The sequence below is a fragment of the Zootermopsis nevadensis genome, unplaced genomic scaffold (assembly GCF_977971745.1).
Source record: "Zootermopsis nevadensis isolate Lab colony 2312 unplaced genomic scaffold, Znev_1.0 Znev_ptg000019l, whole genome shotgun sequence".
NCBI classification, from domain to species: Eukaryota; Metazoa; Arthropoda; class Insecta; order Blattodea; family Termopsidae; genus Zootermopsis; species Zootermopsis nevadensis.
The window spans coordinates 7,850,207-7,870,182 of record NW_028259151.1 but is presented as its reverse complement, the minus strand read 5'-3'; the positions used below and the strand labels follow the sequence as shown (position 1 = coordinate 7,870,182).

General features: G+C 38.6%; 3 protein-coding genes across 5 annotated transcripts in view; 2 read left to right on the top strand and 1 right to left on the bottom strand.

Annotated features, from left to right (window-relative positions):
* The window catches only part of LOC110839609 (limbic system-associated membrane protein-like), a 347,640-nt gene that overhangs the window by 304,973 nt on the left and 22,691 nt on the right, over positions 1 to 19,976 (bottom strand). The gene's annotated exons all lie outside the window — the stretch shown is intronic.
* Positions 205 to 5,873, top strand: LOC110837115 (uncharacterized). Its single transcript, XM_087351589.1, has 5 exons — positions 205 to 347; positions 1,975 to 2,201; positions 2,863 to 2,990; positions 3,863 to 4,119; positions 5,483 to 5,873. The coding sequence occupies exons 1-5, from the start codon at positions 247 to 249 to the stop codon at positions 5,724 to 5,726; spliced, it is 957 nt and encodes a 318-aa protein (XP_087207715.1). The 5' UTR covers positions 205 to 246; the 3' UTR covers positions 5,727 to 5,873.
* On the top strand, positions 8,228 to 18,146 carry LOC110837113 (glutamate receptor ionotropic, delta-1). Its single transcript, XM_022078945.2, has 8 exons — positions 8,228 to 8,541; positions 9,104 to 9,421; positions 9,515 to 9,615; positions 10,070 to 10,246; positions 10,833 to 11,062; positions 12,406 to 12,623; positions 14,896 to 15,158; positions 16,516 to 18,146. The coding sequence occupies exons 1-8, from the start codon at positions 8,329 to 8,331 to the stop codon at positions 16,739 to 16,741; spliced, it is 1,746 nt and encodes a 581-aa protein (XP_021934637.2). The 5' UTR covers positions 8,228 to 8,328; the 3' UTR covers positions 16,742 to 18,146.

Below are 19,976 nucleotides of genomic sequence, written 5' to 3'. Positions count from 1 at the left end.
GAGCAATTAGTCATGCACCGCTCCATGAAAAGGATAAAACCAGCTGAAGTATTATATAGCAGTTCCTGCTGGAAGCCGTGAAGTGACAACTACGTTCAACTTTGTAGGTGGACACGCACTATTTAAAAATGCAAATGTAAACTTTAATATGATTATTTGTCTCTGTCTAGGTCGGATTATCGCAGTGGTCCTAGAAGAAACTTCAGTTACGAAAATGAGAACGGGTCTTGGAATGGCGTAGTAGGAATGCTGGCATTAGATGAGGCGGATGTTGCTATTGGCAAATTCGCAATGACTTCTAGGCGACTTTCTGTTGTCAGTTACCTATCTGTCATATTTCCGGCAAAGTAAGCTTAATAAATCGTAAGGCTAATTGCAAGTTATAATTATCTCCCCCTCTTAGTTTCGAGGCAACAACACGAAAATATCCCAAAATGGAATCACGACTAACTTATTAATGAATTTCATTATGAAAGTTTTTACTACAACACGACTTCTCAGCCAATCGATTATATAAGTTTAATATGATTTTGTATGAAATTGTGGTTGAAAATAGGAGGTCGAAATTAAGATTTCTTGGTCCTTGTCCCAAGCCTCCATCCGCCACGCAGTTGTAGAGAATTACATCATATTTCGTTCAAGCCTTTTGTGAAGATTTCCGTCTTCTGGGTTGTTGCGCTGTGTAGACTGGTCGATGTTTACCAACGTTTCAGAGGTCATACTGCCTCCATCATCAGGGCGATGAGTATGAAGATCTCTGTCTTCTGGGTTGTTGCGCTGTGTAGACTGGTCGATGTTTACCAACGTTTCAGAGGTCATACTGCCTCCATCATCAGGGCGATGAGTATGAAGATTTCTGTCTTCTGGGTTGTTGCGCTGTGTAGTCCGGTCGATGTTTACCAACGTTTCAGAGGTCATACTGACTCCGTCTTCAGAGTATGAAGATTTCTGTCTTCTGCGTTGTTGCGCTGTGTAGTCTGGTCGATGTTTACCAACGTTTCAGAGGTCATACTGCCTCCGTCATCAGAGTATGAAGATTTCTGTCTTCTGGGTTGTTGCGCTGTGTAGTCTGGACGAAGTTTACCAACGTTTCAGAGGTCATACTGCCTCCGTCATCAGAGTATGAAGATTTCTGTCTTCTGGGTTGTTGCGCTGTGTAGTCTGGTTGATGTTAACCAACGTTTCAGAGGTCATACTGCCTCCGTCATCAGAGTATGAAGACTTCTGTCTTCTGGGTTGTTGCGCTGTGTAGTCTGGTCGATGTTTACCAACGTTTCAGAGGTCATACTGCCTCCGTCATCAGAGTATGAAGATTTCTGTCTTCTGGGTTGTTGCCCTGTGTAGACTAGTCTACACAGCGCAACAACCCAGAAGACAGAAATCTTCATACTCACCGCTGTGAAAACCTCAAATCTTACAAGCCTTTTGTGGTTTGGGAAATCAAGAACGTCTTTGCTTCTTAAAACAGATATTTTATTTCCTTCGAATCATGCCTACTATAGTTTAGCGTTGCGGTTGAACCGATAAGATGAAATGCATCGTTAACCAGCCAACCAGAAGGCGTTTTTGCTTTTCTACTCTCACCGTGAGCGTAATTCTCAACTAGCTGGCTAACCGTTTTTGTCTTGTGTGGTTTGAAACCCTTTTATCCAAGGAATTCAAATTTTTCCTATTTTCGGTTTAATTCGAATAGCCCCTCCTAGTCGCTGAGGCTGTCTCTCCCTTCCAAGGCAGCAAGGCTTGTTTCACCATAACAAGTGCAATTGTCTATGCTCACACGAAGACCATGCATAGAGGTCACTGTGCTCTTACGGAGTATTTATTTGAAAGAGCGAACTCATGACCTATTTTCTGCATTCAAAGCAGAATTATTTCCAGTTACTTTATATGAAATATATGAAGTCTGATCTTTCTAAATTTAAAAATCACACGCTGTTTTAGCATTTTTTCGCTAGCAAGTGTTTATTTCCACAGGATCTCCACCTTTATCAAGAAGCAAAGGTCAAATTCGAGTTGGAAGAACATACTAGCGCCATTTTCTCCTGAATTCTGGTGGGTCCTACTGGCTTCATTGCCGGTGTTCACTGTTTCGCTTTCAGCAGTTTGGTACATAAATTTAAGTTTTGGGATGCAAGAAGGCAAAGAGATGTACGACATACATAATTCTTGGATATACATTTTCGGAAGCTTCTGTCAACAAGGTACGTGAATCTTAACGTAGTTAATAACAAACATTATTTGTACTACATCGTTTAATGTAATAACAGATTCAGACGCTTTATCCTTCGAATTTTCCAGTTTGTATAATTTTATAATCTTCCTACAACGTAGTTGCTTTTCATTCCAATTCAGCAACTTTAAACAGTTCACTGTGTCACGAAACTTATCCATCTTCCATGTTTTTCTTTTTATGTTCAATAAATTAGATGTTTTACATAAACTTGAATGGGAAGACCAGAGGTCATACTGCCTCCGTCATCAGGGCGATGACGGAGGCAGTATGACCTCTGAAATGTTGGTTAACATCGACCAGACTACACAGCGCAACAACCCAGTAGACAGAAATCTTCATACTCTGATGACGGAGGCAGCATGACCTCCGAAACGTTGGTAAACATCGACCAGACTACACAGCGCAACAACCCAGAAGACGGAAATCTTCAAAGAGACGTCTTCCGCCAATCTTACATTCCTCGATGTTGTTAATGAGTGACGCTGATTCGTGCAGAGTGAAGATGTTGTTCCATTTCCTTTCCATGACTTCTTCGACAGGTCACGACATCGCGACAAGTTTGTGGTCGTGTCGCTTACTGTACTTAACATCGTATTTGACATACGTAATACTGTTCACTGCATATTCAGCCATCTTCATATCCATGTTGGCTGTGCATCAGTTTTCAATGCCCTTCTCAGACTTTCAAGGACTTGTGGACATCGGGACGTATCGCTTTGCTGTGGTGGGTCTATCCGTTTACCTCGACCTTTTTTACGTAAGTAGTTAATTTTCTAAAAGCTGCTTAATGATAACGGCACAAGTGAAATACAACATTTTGTCGTCTACTGAGAACTTACAGGCTCTGTAAACAATCGAGTAATCTCGTCACGTTGACAGCGAGAAAATTTCAAAAAAAATTACGTACAGAGCGCAATGTTGAAATTACTTAAATTTATAAAATAGTGTAGTTGCGTCATATTGTGACTTGTTAAATTAAAATTAAATTATTTGGTTATTCCGTCAAATCACAATGTATTTAAAATAAGATAATTAAAATAATTAAAATATCATTCTGTGTTCCATATCTATATTCATCCATATTCATTAATGTTTCTTTGAATCTTTTACTTCACAGACCGATGTAAACATCAAAAGCATCACTTCAAACAATAAAGTTGATCCATTATATGAAAATATCTGGACACGACCTCCAAAAAACTACACTACGAAAAATTGTAAAAAATTGTAATTGAGTTTTAAATTTAATATAATTTTACACCTGATGATGGTTTAATAAAACCGAAACATGTTGTAACTATTCCAATTGTAAAATCGATTATTCGATATGGAACACAGAATGATATTTTAATTATTTTAATTATCTTATTTTAAATACATTGTGATTTGACGGAATAACGAAATAATTTAATTTTACTTTATATTTGTATCGTTCCAGCAAGTTCGACGAAAAGTCTACATCAATTTTACAAAATACTCACATTATTTAAAGTTTAGGCTTTTGATATTCAAGGAAGACGCAAGCTGCTTGTAGAAGTGTTAACAGTAATTGGTGAATAGGTTTTTTAGACTTTACGAGGAAACAGCTGATAAGGCCATTTCCTGCTTACAGAATTTTATTTGTTCCAGCAAGCAACTGACCCAGCACTGAAGCAAGTGTACCAGAGACTGATCGTGCCAAATATCAACAACTTACCAAAGACCATGATGGAAGGATTCCAACGAATATGTGATGAAAACAATTACGCTTTCGCTGTTGATGACGAACTAGTAAGTGGCAGGCAACTGAGCTGTGACGTCATAGCCGTGCCGTATGCCTTCTTCAGGACGCCTGCATCAATGATCGTCAGCAAAAGCTGCCCGTACAAGAAGCTCTTCAGCCTTTAGTAAGAAACAGCATGAAGGCCATTTTGGTCTTAATTTTGACTAAATTTAAACCTGTCGTACGTCGTTATGCGTTCTTCGCAAGACGTGCATAAAATTGCCGCAGAGAGGGTCGATCATGTCTGTCTGTCCGTCCGTATGACTCAACCCGAATATTACTAAAAAGAATGAAATGAGTGGTGCATGTAGCAAGCACGAGAAAGATTATAAAAATATAGCCTGAAATTGTAGACGGGAAAGCGAATGAAGGAGAACACTTGGGAAACTTAGGCATAATTTGGAGGATAACATTAAAAATGAATCTTAAATAAATAGGATATAAAGTTGTGGGCTACATTCACCTGATTCAAAATGGGAACAGTGATGAGCTCTTGTGAACACGGCAATGAACCGGTCAGTCACAAAATTTCATGTTTCAAGGTCACAACAAAAGCGTGCAACGTTGCAGAACTAACAGCGAAATCTAGGTGAGTGATGACAGCTCAGAATTTGCAGCGCAGCAAAGCTAACAACGCCATACTATTGACACAGAGTCGCGTGGTACAGGGAACAAAGTCTTTTCATGACTTTGAAGCACGTAACTTGGTAATGGCTAGTGGAATTATATGATTATACATCTCGGGTTCGATTCCCGGCGGTGCCCGAATTTATAACTTGTGTTGGGCAAGGCCGTGGTCTAGGCAACACGGAGTTTTCCTCCGGGGGCTTCCCCGGTTTCTCCGTGGCATCCCATTCACACACAGAAGAAGGCAATGGCAAACCACTTCTGGATCATCTGCCAAGAACGTATATGAACAGGTCCCAGTCCGAGAAAAGGATGGAAGGATCCTGTTCATATGGACCTGTCGTCAGACAGAACACTAAATAATAATAAGATGAGGTGGTCTAGCGGTTAGAACGCTGGCCTTGTAATCCTGGGGTCTCGGGTTCGATTCCCGGCGGTGCCCGAATTTATAACTTGTGTTGGGCAAGGCCGTGGTCTAGGCAACACGGAGGTTTCCTCCGGGGGCTTCCCCGGTTTCTCCGTGGCATCCCATTCACACACAGAAGAAGGCAATGGCAAACCACTTCTGGATCATCTGCCAAGAACGTATATGAACAGGTCCCAGTCCGAGAAAAGGATGGAAGGATCCTGTTCATATGGACCTGTCGTCAGACAGAACACTAAAATAAATAAATAATAAATAAATAACTGAGCCCAGATGTTACATACTGCCGCATACTTTTGATCCGACATCTGAGAATTCCGCTGTAGGCAGGTCTCATTATGTGGAATAATAAAATTACATGCAGAAAGTTAAACGCACAAATACCTTATTGTGTCATACAGATATAATAACTGTCCGTCTTCATTTTTGATTACAGTATTGAAATGATGAGGGAATCTGGAATTTTGAAGAAGCTTGAAACGTACACCAGCGTTATACCCGCAGCCGAACAAGTTCCTGGCACTCAGGCGTCACTCGAAGACATTTCGTCTGTTTTAGTGATTGCTATGATTGGTGTTCTAGCCTCTGTCATCTGCCTTCTGGCCGAAATCTTACTTTTTCGGTTCAGGCTTTATTTTAGGCGCCAGATGTTTAATCCTACAATTCCGTTTTCAGATTAAAATTGAGTAAATTACAGTCGCTTCAACAGATGCAGTCGTCTTGTTTTGGTTGACTTCAAGCATTTCTTTAAAGTAACTTCACGTTAAGTATTATGAGTACTCGTGCGCCTAACTGCTGCGACCGTCGGTTCGAGTCCCACTCAAGGCATGGATGTTTGTCCGTTACCAATCTGCACTGGCCAGCGTGGTAGTGTATGGTTAAAATCCTCAAATAGGAGACCTGTGTCCAGTAGTGGACATTGAGAGGTTTGAGGAAAAAATTATAATTACGCAAAACCAAATAAAACTCAGAATGGATACGTTTAACAGATAAGTAACCCCTTGTATTTACTAATGGTAACATTCTGGTTATAGAATTTTTGTAGGCGTAATCATCATTCCTACTAGATTTATGGTTCCCACGGCGGCGAGTATAAACATGGCTGTCTTTTGGGTTTAATAGCGCCGTGTAGTCTGGTAGAAATTCATCGACCTTTCAGAGATATTTTCTGCCTCCATCATCAGAGCTATAAGTAACAGTAATCACCACCCTGATGATGGAGGCAGAAAATACCTCTGAAACGTCGATAAACTTCTACCAGACTACACGCGCTACAAGCCAGAAGACAGCCATCTTCAAAGATGAACTTAGTTCCCCGGGGTTTTACTCAGGTTGTATCTGCTTGAATACTAAATTATAGAAGGAATGTATTTTATTACGCGATGGTAGATATACTAACCATGCATTTTTACGTGTACCACCAACGACGATAATGTACGTATGTAACGTCATATTTCGTAAATTGTTCTGAAGAGTATAATTATTTTGTTGTTTGAAACGTGATATTATGTAAAGTTTCAGAAAGAGCATGATTGTGAAGTATATAATATTTAAAAATGTATATTGTTTGAATTTTTCAGGAATTTTTATTTTCATGAAACCGTTAAATGCGTGGTTTATTTTTAGCAATGAGTGATTAATTAGACTGGCATAGGCGTAATTGAAGTTTAAAACTGCGTTTGTCAGAAACTATTCAAGAAAATGTGCAAACGACTACTATCGAAAACAAATTGAAACCAAGACGATAGATAGTCATATAGACCTGTAGATTATATAAAATAAGACTTAATAAGAAACTTGAAAATCTTTTTAATTCTGTGACAGTCGACAGCCTGAACTGGTAAATAGGTCTGTATCGAATTTAGGTATCGAGTCAATTCTGTGAGCAATTGCCTGTGGACAAAGGCATGAAGTTCAAAATACCATGTTTATCTCCATAATCTGAAACTATTGTACAAGCACTACCACGAAATTGAACCAAATCACGCAAACAGAAGATTAAACAGGAAAAAAAAACAGATCGCTGCATAGAGAAGTGGGTGAGGTGAAGTACTTCCATTCTTTCTGGAAATAAAAGAGCTTACATTACGAATGTTTAATTAAATATATTTGTGACAGCGAAGACCAAAGAACAGAGACTCTTACTGTTCAGTATACTGACAAAATCAAAGGTTTTCAAACTGAGATATAATTTCCATTTAAAAATCTAAAAATTTAACCGACACATTTCGATTTATAAGATGAGAATATTATTTATTTTCTGCATTATCCAAGTTGGAGATTGCCAATTCCCCCTCAACACGCTAGTCAATGTAACTGTAAGTTTACTGAACCATTATCATTCAACATGTGTGTACCTGCTGCACTCCAGACTTCAACACGGTGAGTGCCTATGTCTTATCCTCCGTCCATGTTGCAATGGTCGCTCGGTTTACGAGGTAAAAGAGGTCGCTGATTGGCTGAGACCTGCGGAGTCCACCTAGCAGACAGGCCGAAACAGGAAGCTATGCGACATCTTAACTATATACCGTTAATCGAAAATTTATCGCTAATTGATACAACGTGGTCCTATGGAAGGCGGATTGTTAATAGAGATATCGTTAATCGATTAATCGTAAACCGAGGGACCACTGCAGAATATTAATGCACTGTAACAGAACATTAAGAAAACATCGCAAATGACACTGGAAGTAGGCCTATTCGGGACAATATTTCAACTAAAGAGAGGATATTTGGTTAATCTTACATTTTCAGAAATAAGACGTTGTTTAATGAAGAATTATGAATATCAGTAGACAATTAAAATAGACGTAAATAACAATCCTTGCAGATTTCTAAACAAATAGCTAATCTAAACTTGAGAAATTAAACAGTAATGACAGTGATTTCGAAGCAGAAATTAATTTAAGATGGAATCCCACCTAAAACTACAACACACATAATGCGTAAATAATTATAAACCTTAGGATTTGAATGAATAAGAATAAATCAACATTTACTATATATATACGCTTTATATACACCAGAAGATTGGTTATTCCTTGTTCGTTTTGTCCGTTTACAAAGTAACTCATTAATATTATATAAATTAATAATTAGTAAATCTTCCGAGTTTACTGTGGATAATACAGTCTCCACAATATTTATAACCTAAATTATTTTGTGATAGTAAATAAAGGAAGTCGTTAAAATAAGTCACTTGCACGACTTTTGAATTCAAAATGTTTTCTCTTCACTTAGATTTACTTATCACTAAAGTGATTATTTCGCGTTATAAAATGCATGCTCTGTCTGTCACGTGGTAAATGCTATTATGTATCAGGTTCATTGAGTGTTACGTACTTAAAGACGTTAATTCAAAGAGGAAATTTCTACACGGCTACACTGTCCATGGAAAGAAACGTCGAAGCGCTTGACGGCTCGACCTGCCGTGGAAACAGCCCGCTGTACGTATTCCTGGATAGTGACGAAAGTTCACAGCGATATCTCGAGCAGGTAAACATAACCACATCTGGAAACGCATTCATTTTCTGACTAACTTCATGAAGTTGCTAAGTTTTGTGCTTATGCTGTGTGGCGTTGTAGATAGTTGTCAAACCTTCTGAGGGTGGTATCGCCACCAAAATCTTTGTCCACAACCAAGAATATCATTAGCAACATTTTTATCGCCTCAAATGTCACGTTGTTAATTTACCAGAATTTATAATTACAAATAAATTCTCACGTAAATGAAAGCCTACAGAAATATCACAGCACAGCACAGGGATGGGTTTAGTAAGTTCCTTGCGCCTTAGTAACACAGTCCTTGAGATGCTCGTACCTGCTTGAAAATTCTCAGCTCCTTACTAATCTCTAAGGTTCGTCAAAGTGTTCACAAAAGTCTTTTTTCGGTTCCTGCCATGCTCCAGCTCAATCCAATCCACACATTGCCACCCTAATTCTTGAAGATCCCTTTCATGCCTAGATCTTCTGAAAGTCTCCTCTCTTCGAGTCTTCTCACGAAAACTTTGTGTCCCAATACCGTCGACATAACTTTAATTATTTGGTGTAATTTCAGGTTTCAGTCGCGTCTAGTCTATTAAGCGGCCGATGGCTCATGTTTATTTCCATTGCTTCGATAGAGGATTTTTTCTTCAAAATTAAAATGCCATACGACTGCGAATTTTTAGTAGTACGACCAGTGAATAAGGAACAGAAAGGAGGAATCAAACTTTCTCTTATGGAGGTTTATCAGGATCACCCAACCAAGGTCCCGCAACAGCACCCTGTAGCCCACTGGACGACTACTGGAGGGTTCGTATGGACGGCAACTCCATTACTTCAGAGGAGAGCCAACCTCCACGGCATCTCTCTTAGAGTTGGTGTGAATAGTGAGGTAAATGATGAACTCATTTCTTTCAGTTCCAATCACAAATTACTTATTATGGAAGAAAGTTTATTCATGAAAATCTCTTAATATTGTATTCAGGACCTCCCTATGGCCCAATCGAAATGCAGTGTTAACAAGGATGAGTTCTGCATAATCCACTACAAAATATGGAAAATCTTGGAAAATAAACTTAATTTTAAGTAAGTACATTTACTGAAAATATGATAATCTCTACTGATAGTCCCTTATTTGAACGTTCTTATTAAAATACTACTACAGTGTACCGGTGGTCTAGCGGTCAGAACGCTGGCCTTGTAATCCTGGGGGGTCTCGGGTTCGATTCCCGGCGGTGCCCGAATTTATAACTTTTGTTGGGCAAGGCCGTGGTCTAGGCAACACGGAGTTTTCCTCCGTGGCATCCCAACAATTACTCCATTCACACACAGAAGAAGGCAATGGCAAACCACTTCTGGATCATCTGCACAAGAACGTATATGAACAGGTCCCAGTCCGAGAAAAGGATGGAAGGATCCTGTTCATATGGACCTGTCGTCAGACAGAACACTAATAATAATAATAATAATTAATTCCTATGGTGTTGAACGTAAATGTAAAGAATCTGCGAAGTTATGAAAGTTTTTTTTCCCCCTGTAGGTCTGAGTTCTACGGTCCGGTCCAAGGAGGACACGTTTCTAATACAGGCAATATTTCATTAGATGGTGTTCCAACAATGCTTTTGTCAGATCAGGTAGATGTTGGTATCAGCATATTTGCAATGACCTCAATTCGCCAGAAATATATTGACTACATTTCTGTTCTCTTCTCAGTGAAGTAAGCAATGTTACTTTCAACCTTATTATTAGTCGCTTACATTTTATCAAATATCTTTGTACACAAAGAAATCTAATTTATCCTAAAATTATCCATGCATGCTAAATATGTGTGTGTACGTGTGATTCTGACATAAACAAACAGCCATTTGCGCATTTACAAGAAATGGTATAATCACTTCTCTGTCTCGAAATGACAAGGGGATTATACAAACCACTGTGTTGTGTTTGCTGCACTATTTAGAAGTTTATCCTGTCCATGAACTATTTTAAGAACCCAAGTCAAAACGCACTTTACCATTTGAAGATGAGACCAACGCGGTGTTGTAAGAACTTACGTACATCTTATAAACTCTAAGTAATTGCAGATTCCTCTTTACAATAAGGTGGCTTGAATAGAACCGAATTATCCACTCTTCTGTTCATATCAGTATCGTTCTTATTTCACAATCTACCCTAGAAGCTAGCCAATGATTTAGGTCTTATAGGTTGCAACACAGTTAACCCTACTCAATGTGCATCCGCCCTCCCGACCAGTCTTTTATTCACACGTTTCAAATTTAATTTAAAACGTAAATTTCTTTCAGGATAGCAACATACATTAAGAAACAAGTGGTGAGTAGTTCCAGATGGAATTATATACTCGAACCATTTTCCACTGAATTCTGGTGGGTGGTAGCTACGTTACTGATCGTTTTCATTTTTTTACTCTCTGCGACGTGGTACGTCGATCCTCGCCAAGGAACTCATCGCAGCATAGAGAGCTTCAACGTCTATAACTCATGGATACAAATTCTCGGAATCTTCTGTCAGCAAGGTGAGCGATACAAAAATTACAGTATTATGGGTCGTTGTGGCGAGTAATCTGGCAAAGGATACACCTCTGAAACGTCTGTAACATCTGAGGCAACTCGGTGCAACATCCCATAACACACTCATCTACGTGCAGAGAGTTATGCCTCAAACCATTGCAGATTCTTAGATGTCGGCATTTATTTTGATCGGAGAAGAAAAACTTGGGAGATCTAGACGTAAATATGAGGACGATATTAAAATGAATGCTAAGAGATCATTTGGTTTAGGACAGGGTCCAGTGTCGGGCTCGCGTGTATACGTTAATGAACCTACGGGTTGCATAGACCGTTTCTGTGTTGGGTTGCCTGACTTTCCGATGAATCTGTATAAACGTAACTTATATCGCTGTTGTTATAGGGTTTTTTTTTAATTTGATCGTGCCTCTCGGCGTCTTTCAACTCAACAACAGCTGAACAGACATTAAATTTAGTACAGATGTTGACCATAACGCATGAAATTTATTTGTAGGTCATTAATTAGAAACACTGCAAGGGTGATAATTTTGATGTTATATCTGATAAATTTACAACATACGCATTTCAAATACGATACCAAAAAGTTGTTCATAACAAATTAATGTGGCTCGAGTAAGATTCGATCGCATGACCATCTGCCCACAAACCCAGCATGTAAATTCATGAACCACACTAGATCGTTAAGAGCAATGCTGCAGTAAGTTGTAGCTGAAACCTAGGATTTTGTTGATATTCTCTATTCACGATTACCTGCCCTGTGCACCAAACATTGATTATTACTATCTTAGCATCAGTCACTGTAATACTATTAATTGTAAAGTAACTTATCGACCTACGCAATACACGCACACACACAGAATGTCCCGAAAAGATGTAAACACACCTTCAATGAATTAAATAAAGACATTTTAATAAACTAAATCAGTACACACATCAACAGTGGCACTCACTTAATAGTAAATCCAGTGTAGGTGTTCAAAATAACCCCACAAGAAAAGTATTTTGGGGTCAAATCTGGTGGTCCTCTGCGTCCTATCCATCGGTCGGGAAATGTGTGGTCAAGATGGGCCCTGCAACCACGAGGTAATGTGGGTGTGTCCCATCTTGTCATCTCATCTCCACACAGCTGACAGACAGCGAGAACAGTGGATTCTTTGAGGTGTACATATTTTTTGGGGATATTCTGTGTATACAGAAACAAACATTAAATTTCCAAGGAGTAAAGGACTCATGTGAAACTGTGCATTCCGGTACGAATTGTAAATTTCCAATTTGTTTCATATTTTATTCTGTCCCTGGTTTCTCTCATTATTTACATCTCTTTCTGTAGGGCACCCCACAACTCCTCAGTCATGGCCTTGTCGCCTAGTGTACATCACAGCGTACATAACATTTGTAATCTTGTTCGCCGCATATGCTGCCATCTTCATATCATTTCTAGCTGTGCAACGGTACAAGATGCCTTTCTCAGACTTCCAGGGGATTCTGGATATTGGGACATACGGATTTTGTATACCTGCTATTCCCGTTTATACAAGCATGTTTGAGGTAAGAAACTAATTTGCTTCAGTACGTAGGCTCATTTTGAACCCAGTCTCATCCGTGGAGTTAGGTTTATCAGAAATTGGAATTGCTGCTAGACAGTGATACGATATATAGAAGAAAATTTATATTAATTAAAAACCAAACTCACAAGTCAAATTACTTTCACATATTATTGTATAACTTTTACTGTTTTGTGTTAATACATGTAATTCTTCCAATTACAGCAACACTAATCATAAATAAAAGGGCTATCCTGAATAGACACACAATCTCTTTTAACATGAAAATCGTAACACTGTAGTCTACAGAGGGATTTAACTATTCAATATTTAATCATAAACTGAGTATTTATCTTCGAATGCATAGTCATTTAACAGTATTAGTGACAGGCAGGCCCCTGAGATGATAGCGAATACCGAATTTTGTTTAAAGATCATAGATTCTGATGAATATAGATGCATAGCTCTTTTAAGGATTAGCAGGAAATGTTAATTATTAATTTCTTTCTAATATCAGTCAGGCCTTGTAATCCTGGGGTCTCGGGTTCGATTCCTCGCGGTGCCCGAATTTATAACTTGTGTTGGGCAAGGTCGTGGTCTAGGCAACACGGAGTTTTCCTCCGTGGCATCCCAACAATTACTCCATTCACACACAGAAGAAGGCAATGGCAAACCACTTCTGGATCATCTGCCAAGAACGTATATGAACAGGTCCCAGTCCGAGAAAAGGATGGAAGGATCCTGTTCATATGGACCTGTCGTCAGACAGAACACTAAATAATAATAAGATGAGGTGGTCTAGCGGTTAGAACGCTGGCCTTGTATTCCTGGGGTCTCGGGTTCGATTCCCGGCTGTGCCCGAATTTATAACTTGTGTTGGGCAAGGCCGTGGTCTAGGCAACACGGAGTTTTCCTCAGGGGGCTTCCCCGGTTTCTCCATTCACACACAGAAGAAGGCAATGGCAAACCACTTCTGGATCATCTGCCAAGAACGTATATGAACAGGTCCCAGTCCGAGAAAAGGATCGAAGGATCCTGTTCATATGAACCTGTCGTCAGACAGAACACTAAATAATATAAAATAATATCAGTTATCTTTATTTGGAAAGTATGTGTAGTGGAAACAAAAGTCATTTTAGGAAATATACGCGTAGAGTAAAATTTCCGGCGCGGATGTCAGAATTTTCCTGCTGAGAATTGTGCATCCAGTAACCTGAGCGCAAAAACGCGGTCTGGTCTTCATGTACAGTTCCCGTTATTGTTCGATTTTAACCAACATTTATTGTCAGTAGTTTGACACAGATACCGAATTCGCAAATATGGAAGTATTATCGTAGGTCATACTAACATAAAAGTATTTCGATTAATATTGAAATGAAAGTTTTATTTGTGAATTTAAACTAGGGTCCACGGTTCTGGGGCATTCAAGTTCTGTAATAATGAGGGTAAGAGAATTAATTCATGAGCACTTGTCGTGTATTCTAGTTAAGTGCTCTGACTTACTCATACGAAATAAATTAGAAAATCCAAAGCGAAGAGAGATCACTTGGGAGTCTGAGAGGATACAGAATAGAGTGTAAGGTATATTACTGGGTTCAATTTGCCTCAAGCTAGGTTCCAGAACTGAGCTTCTGTGAAGGCGGAACCAAGTTGGCTGTTTTCTGGGATTTTGTGCCGTGTACTCTGGTCGAAGTTTGAAGACGTTTCAGACGTGCGTGCTGCCTCCATCATTAGGACAAACGCTCTGATGAAGGCATGTTCCTCTGAAACCTACCAGAATGCGCGGCGCAAAACCTGAGAACCTAAAATCTCACGGCAGTAAAATTTCCGGTTCCATAATTTAAAGAAATACTCACCGGAATCAGTTACTAGCCAGGAATTATTATTATTATTATTATTATCGGTTTTTGGTTTATTCATTTCCTGTGCTGACTGTATTTTATTTTGTGGTATTAATTTCATAAGTTTTTTCTGTTTTGTTTTATTTAGTATTATTAATTGAATTATATTACTTAAGTATATTTATTTCATTTATTTATTAATTTCTTTTGTAATAAATTAATATTGTACATTTATATATTTAGTTTATTGTTTGTTTGTTTTTGTATTGTTAGTGCTTGGCTGTTGTTAAGCACTTTAATAAATGAATTGAATTATTATTATTATTATTATGTATTTGTCGTAAACAGTGGACCGACCTTAACCTGTAATTTGTTCCTCTTTTTTGGAAAAACACAGATGAATTAAAATCATTGGTTCTTTTGTTTCATTTTCAGGAAGCAACTGACCCCGTATTAAAACAAATCTACAAAACATTTATTGCACCAAACACTAATAGCTTTCCAGGAAGCGTATTAGAATGCATGAAGCGAGTATGTGATGAGAAAACATACGTAGCTACTGTCGATTCCGACGAGAAAAGGTTGTACAGCGATAAGCTGTCATGCAAGCTAACAGCTGTTCCAAACGCGTTCTTCTGGGTACCAGCGTCATATATTATCACCAAGAAGAGTCCTTATAAGAAAATCTTCGGTCATCAGTGAGTTGATTTGCATTAATCTGTTAAAATACGAGGACAATATACAGTCTTGTTTCACGATTCATTTAAACATATTTTTACAAGGTTAGATTTTCTTCAAATACATGTGTGACACAGGAGCACAGTACTTACTCAGTCCTTAACGCCTACCTGAGCTCCTTAAGAAGCTGACTGATAGCCTTTCAGGTGATCAAGAAATTCCCCACATATCACAAAACCCGAAGGTGCATTACCATATATAAAAAAAAAACATTCCGTCACACAGATATTAACAATGTAGAATTAAATTCTGGGCTACGTTCCAACCACTCAGAATCATCTTCAGTCCCTCGTGCATACATTTCTTATTCTTAGTCTCGGGTTCGATTCCCGGCGGTGCCCGAATTTATAACTTGTGTTGGGCAAGGCCGTGGTCTAGGCAACACGGAGTTTTCCTCCGGGACATCCCAACAATTACTCCATTCACACACAGAAGAAGGCAATGGCAAACCACTTCTGGATCATCTGCCAAGAACGTATATGAACAGGTCCCAGTCCGAGAAAAGGATGGAAGGATCCTGTTCATATGGACCTGTCGTCAGACAGAACACTAAATAATAATAAGATGAGGTGGTCTAGCGGTTAGAACGCTGGCCTTGTAATCCTGGGGGTCTCGGGTTCGATTCCCGGCGGTGCCCGAATTTATAACTTGTGTTGGGCAAGGCCGTGGTCTAGGCAACACGGAGTTTTCCTCCGGGACATCCCAACAATTACTCCATTCACACACAGAAGAAGGCAATGGCAAACCACTTCTGGATCATCTGCCAAGAACGTATATGAACAGGTCCCAGTCCGAGAAAAGGATGGAAGGATCCTGTTCATATGGACCTGTCGTCAGACAGAACACTAAATAATAATATAACAGACTTACATGTGACTAGCCATTGTCTAGAATTGCGTATTAAAAAATTATAATTAAGTTAAATGTTAGAGTTCTTGCAGTTAATTGTTAAAATTGTTATAAAACAATTAGAAAGGTTAAAATTACTGAGAGTTTCACACATTGGCTGTGTGCTTATAAATAAGAGCATGAAAACACAGGCCATGTAAAATATCAGATGTGACAGAAATCACTGAAGTGAAAACCTCAAATCCTACAATATAAAAATTATATTGTAACATACTTATTTGAATGCTATACTTAGGAATTTCTTGGCTAACACATGAGTAAGGACATTGCACATGGACTCAGTATGTGTGTTTATTAATCAACTTCTATTCCAGCTTTTTTAAGTTCCACTTTATACAACTTTCACTGAATATTAGAAATTGTCACATTTATAGAGTGCACTATATTTTCTGCACATTTTGATTACAGCACTGAAAATCTAAGGCGTTCTGGAATTCTGAAGAAGCTCAAAGAAAATTTGTTTCCTGTACCGACTAATAATATCGAAACATCGAACTCTCAAGCAACACTGACCGATGTCTTACCAATTTTAATTATTTTGGTTTTTGGCTTCCTGGCGTCCATGTTTTGTCTTCTGGTCGAAATCTGTTTCCTTCGGCTCAGGAATTATTTCACAAACCAAATTGTTGGTTAAACAGTTCAATTCTTAAAATTAAATTTACTTGTCTGTATTTCGCCGATGTTAGGGTAAAGTCCATAAATTTAACGAAACAAAAATCAATTTTCCGGAAGTACTCACAAATCAGGTTTGCGGAGTTTCTTCACACAAAAATTATTATACGACTGATACACGAACTTAAAAGTTTTGCTAATTTACAGATAATATAAAATATATGCTGTACTATTAATCACATTTCGGTTATAATTTTCGGACTTATAAGCATTTAACCTGGCACTGGCGAATTATATTAAAGGGAATCCCAAAAACCGAATTCTATATGTACAAGAAAATTGTGCATAGGTTACATTTCTTATAAACCATTATAATGTAGGAAAAATAACGCTTTAATATAATCTGCTTTCAATATCAGAATATCTTAAATTAATAGACTATTATAATGATTACCCGTTGATTTATTAATCATTTACTATTCCCTCTCAAAATTAATGGCCACCGACAACTGCTACAGATCAAATACGATTATAAAATTCTTATAAATCACAATTTTCAAAGAGACGTCGAAGGAGGGACTAGTCTTACGTTGGATCCAAGAGCTGCTTCTTGAACCAATTAGAACATTCAGGTAATTTTAAACAACTAACATCATAAATTTTGTCTATGAATGTTTTGTGGTCAGTAGCATCTAAAGTGTGAAAGTAAGACTACATGTGGAATGAAATTGGAACTTTGTCTGAAGTTACGATGGTAAGAAATGTATTTTTTTTAAGAGAGCCTGGCTATTTGATTTTTAGCAGGAGTCTATAACTCCTTCACCACAACACCCCATACGCCTTCATCCTGGGGCACTAAGACCGAAGGCAGACTTCACGCTTGATTTGTAAACTAATATTCCTTGTCACCCAGCTGTAGCAACAACAACATTCAATGGAAAAGGATTGTGACGTGAGATCTGATAAACATCCAAACAGAATCACAATATCTGGAAGCATGGAACGCAATACCAGAAGCTATTTAATAAGCCCTTACGTGCACGTCACGCGATAAAACACAAGATCAATAACATGAGTTATGCTATGTTTCAGCTGGGAGGAAAATGAGGGCAGAAGGATCGGAAAGTTGTGTCATCACTGGAAATATTAAGAGCAGTTACATTAAGACACATCATTTAAGTCCAGTCACAACAGCACAAAAACAGGATGTCGGAGAATGAGGTTAATGTTATGTAAGACTTGAGGTTCTCACAGCGGTGAGTATGAAGATTTCTGTCTTCTGGGTTGTTGCGCTGTGTAGTCTGGTAGATGTTTACCAATTTTTCAGAGGTCATAATGCCTCCGTCATCAGAGTATGAAGATTTCTGTCTTCTGGGTTGTTGCGCTGTGTAGTCTGGTAGATGTTAACCAACGTTTCAGAGGTCATACTGCCTCCATCATCAGGGCGGAGGCAGTATGACCTCTGAAACGTTGGTTAACATTGACCAGACTACACAGCGCAACAACCCAAAAGACGGAAATCTTCAGGTTAATGTTAGGTTAGTTGCACTCATGATTTGGGGGTGGTTGTGGGATCGAGTATTGGTTACATCCATTTCTCAGGACTCGAGCGATAAAATACCGAAGAACTGAGCGCTGACCGGGAGAAGTTTGACGCTAATGATGCCGGAAACGATAAAAATTTACTGTAGTATATACGAAATCGAACGACGAAAAAGTCTAATGAAGCTTGTCTCTTCGAGAGATTTCAAAATTTCTGATTTGATAAAAGCAAAATATCCTCAAAGACCACCAAGTAATTAATAGCATAAAAATTGTGGGAATGCATTTCTGTAATTAAAATACCTTCGCGATTTAATTTCTCTCTAGCATTTTCTGTACTCCTCCGTTGACACCTTGATAAATAAACATCAAAACTAATTATCTAATTGCTCTCGATGCTGCATTTGGTCTAACATAAAGAATATCGCCAAATACCATTCAGACTTATTCTTGGCTCTTGACGTTAATTAAATGCACGCAAATCTTGACAGTTGTGGCGAAATTCACCAGAATGTCATTTTTCCTTCACAACCTTCAAACCATGGTAATTGAGTGGCCTAGACATTCCCCACATCTGTAGGTGGGCTACCCGTGTTTCTTCAATTTTAGCTGAGATTTCTCAGTCGGTACAATGGCCTGGCTGCACGATCGGCATTCTGTTCCATCGTAATTCTACTCTTCGCCGCAGCGCGAGATCGGCTCTGTGGTTCACCCAACGTCGTATGTAATGGGTGCCGGGGATATTTCTTCAGGGGTAAAGGGGGCTCCTTCATCTAATGCAGAAGTTAGGATGTTGGCATGATTTGTGATTAAAAATGTGTGGAGTCGTGCCTCTTTTCCTCCATATATCTTTATAGTCAAAAAAATGCCAAATCACAGATTACTTTAGGAAAGTGTGTAGTATACATGGAGAATCCATACTTCCTACAGCAAAATCTTGATGCCGACTTTCCATCAGTTCCCTGACACAGGCATTTCTAATTACAGATCTATTGCTTTTAGCTATTTGTATTCATGAAATCAGCCCCCAAGCCAGACTAGAACCCCACTGTAACACATTGTTCACCACTGATTTCGCTGACAAAAGAAATCCTCTTATCTTAATCGGCAGTAAATAAATACGACCCAACTTAATGACATCACAATGGTACAGGTCAGTACATGCATACTAGATTGCAATGATGTATCAAATACAATGATTTACATCCATAAAGTCTATAAAAACAATTTAGAATTTGACGTTTTCACTGTGGTGGGTCCAAACATGGCTGTCTCCATCCTCTACAAAAACAAGTTTGGAACGAAAATGAGTTTCTAGGATGTTGTGCCATGTGATAAGATTACAGGCTGAGGATCATTTCCCTCTTGATGGTGGCAGCAAACCCTTCCGAAATGTCAGTAAACTTCTACCAGACTACAAAGCACAACAACCCAAAAGGCAGCCATCTTTATATGCACCACTGTACGAACCTAAAATCTTGTCAAGTTTGTGTTGTATTGTACTGTGAAGACAAGCAAAAATAATTTACATTTCATGTAAGAGTTACGTATGTATTAAAGACAAATATGGATTCTGTTTCTGGATTATGGCACTGTATGGATGTAAGTAGTATTTCCAGTGTTTTGGCAGAATTGTCAGAATTGAACTATGTTTCACACAATTCTTGACGTAAATACGTCTATATTGAAGGGTCATTCCGCAAAAAAGTGTTACG

Bases quoted from the DNA above. Each gene is read 5' to 3' on its own strand.
- LOC110837115 (XM_087351589.1), top strand. From the start codon at position 247: ATGCTGGCATTAGATGAGGCGGATGTTGCTATTGGCAAATTCGCAATG. The intron at 348-1,974 runs GTAAGCTTAATA...TTATTTCCACAG, and splicing joins TCTGTCATATTTCCGGCAAA to GATCTCCACCTTTATCAAGA. The intron at 4,120-5,482 runs GTAAGAAACAGC...TTTTGATTACAG, and splicing joins AAGAAGCTCTTCAGCCTTTA to TATTGAAATGATGAGGGAAT.
- LOC110837113 (XM_022078945.2), top strand. From the start codon at position 8,329: ATGCTCTGTCTGTCACGTGGTAAATGCTATTATGTATCAGGTTCATTG. The intron at 8,542-9,103 runs GTAAACATAACC...GTGTAATTTCAG, and splicing joins CACAGCGATATCTCGAGCAG to GTTTCAGTCGCGTCTAGTCT. The intron at 12,624-14,895 runs GTAAGAAACTAA...TTTCATTTTCAG, and splicing joins TTTATACAAGCATGTTTGAG to GAAGCAACTGACCCCGTATT.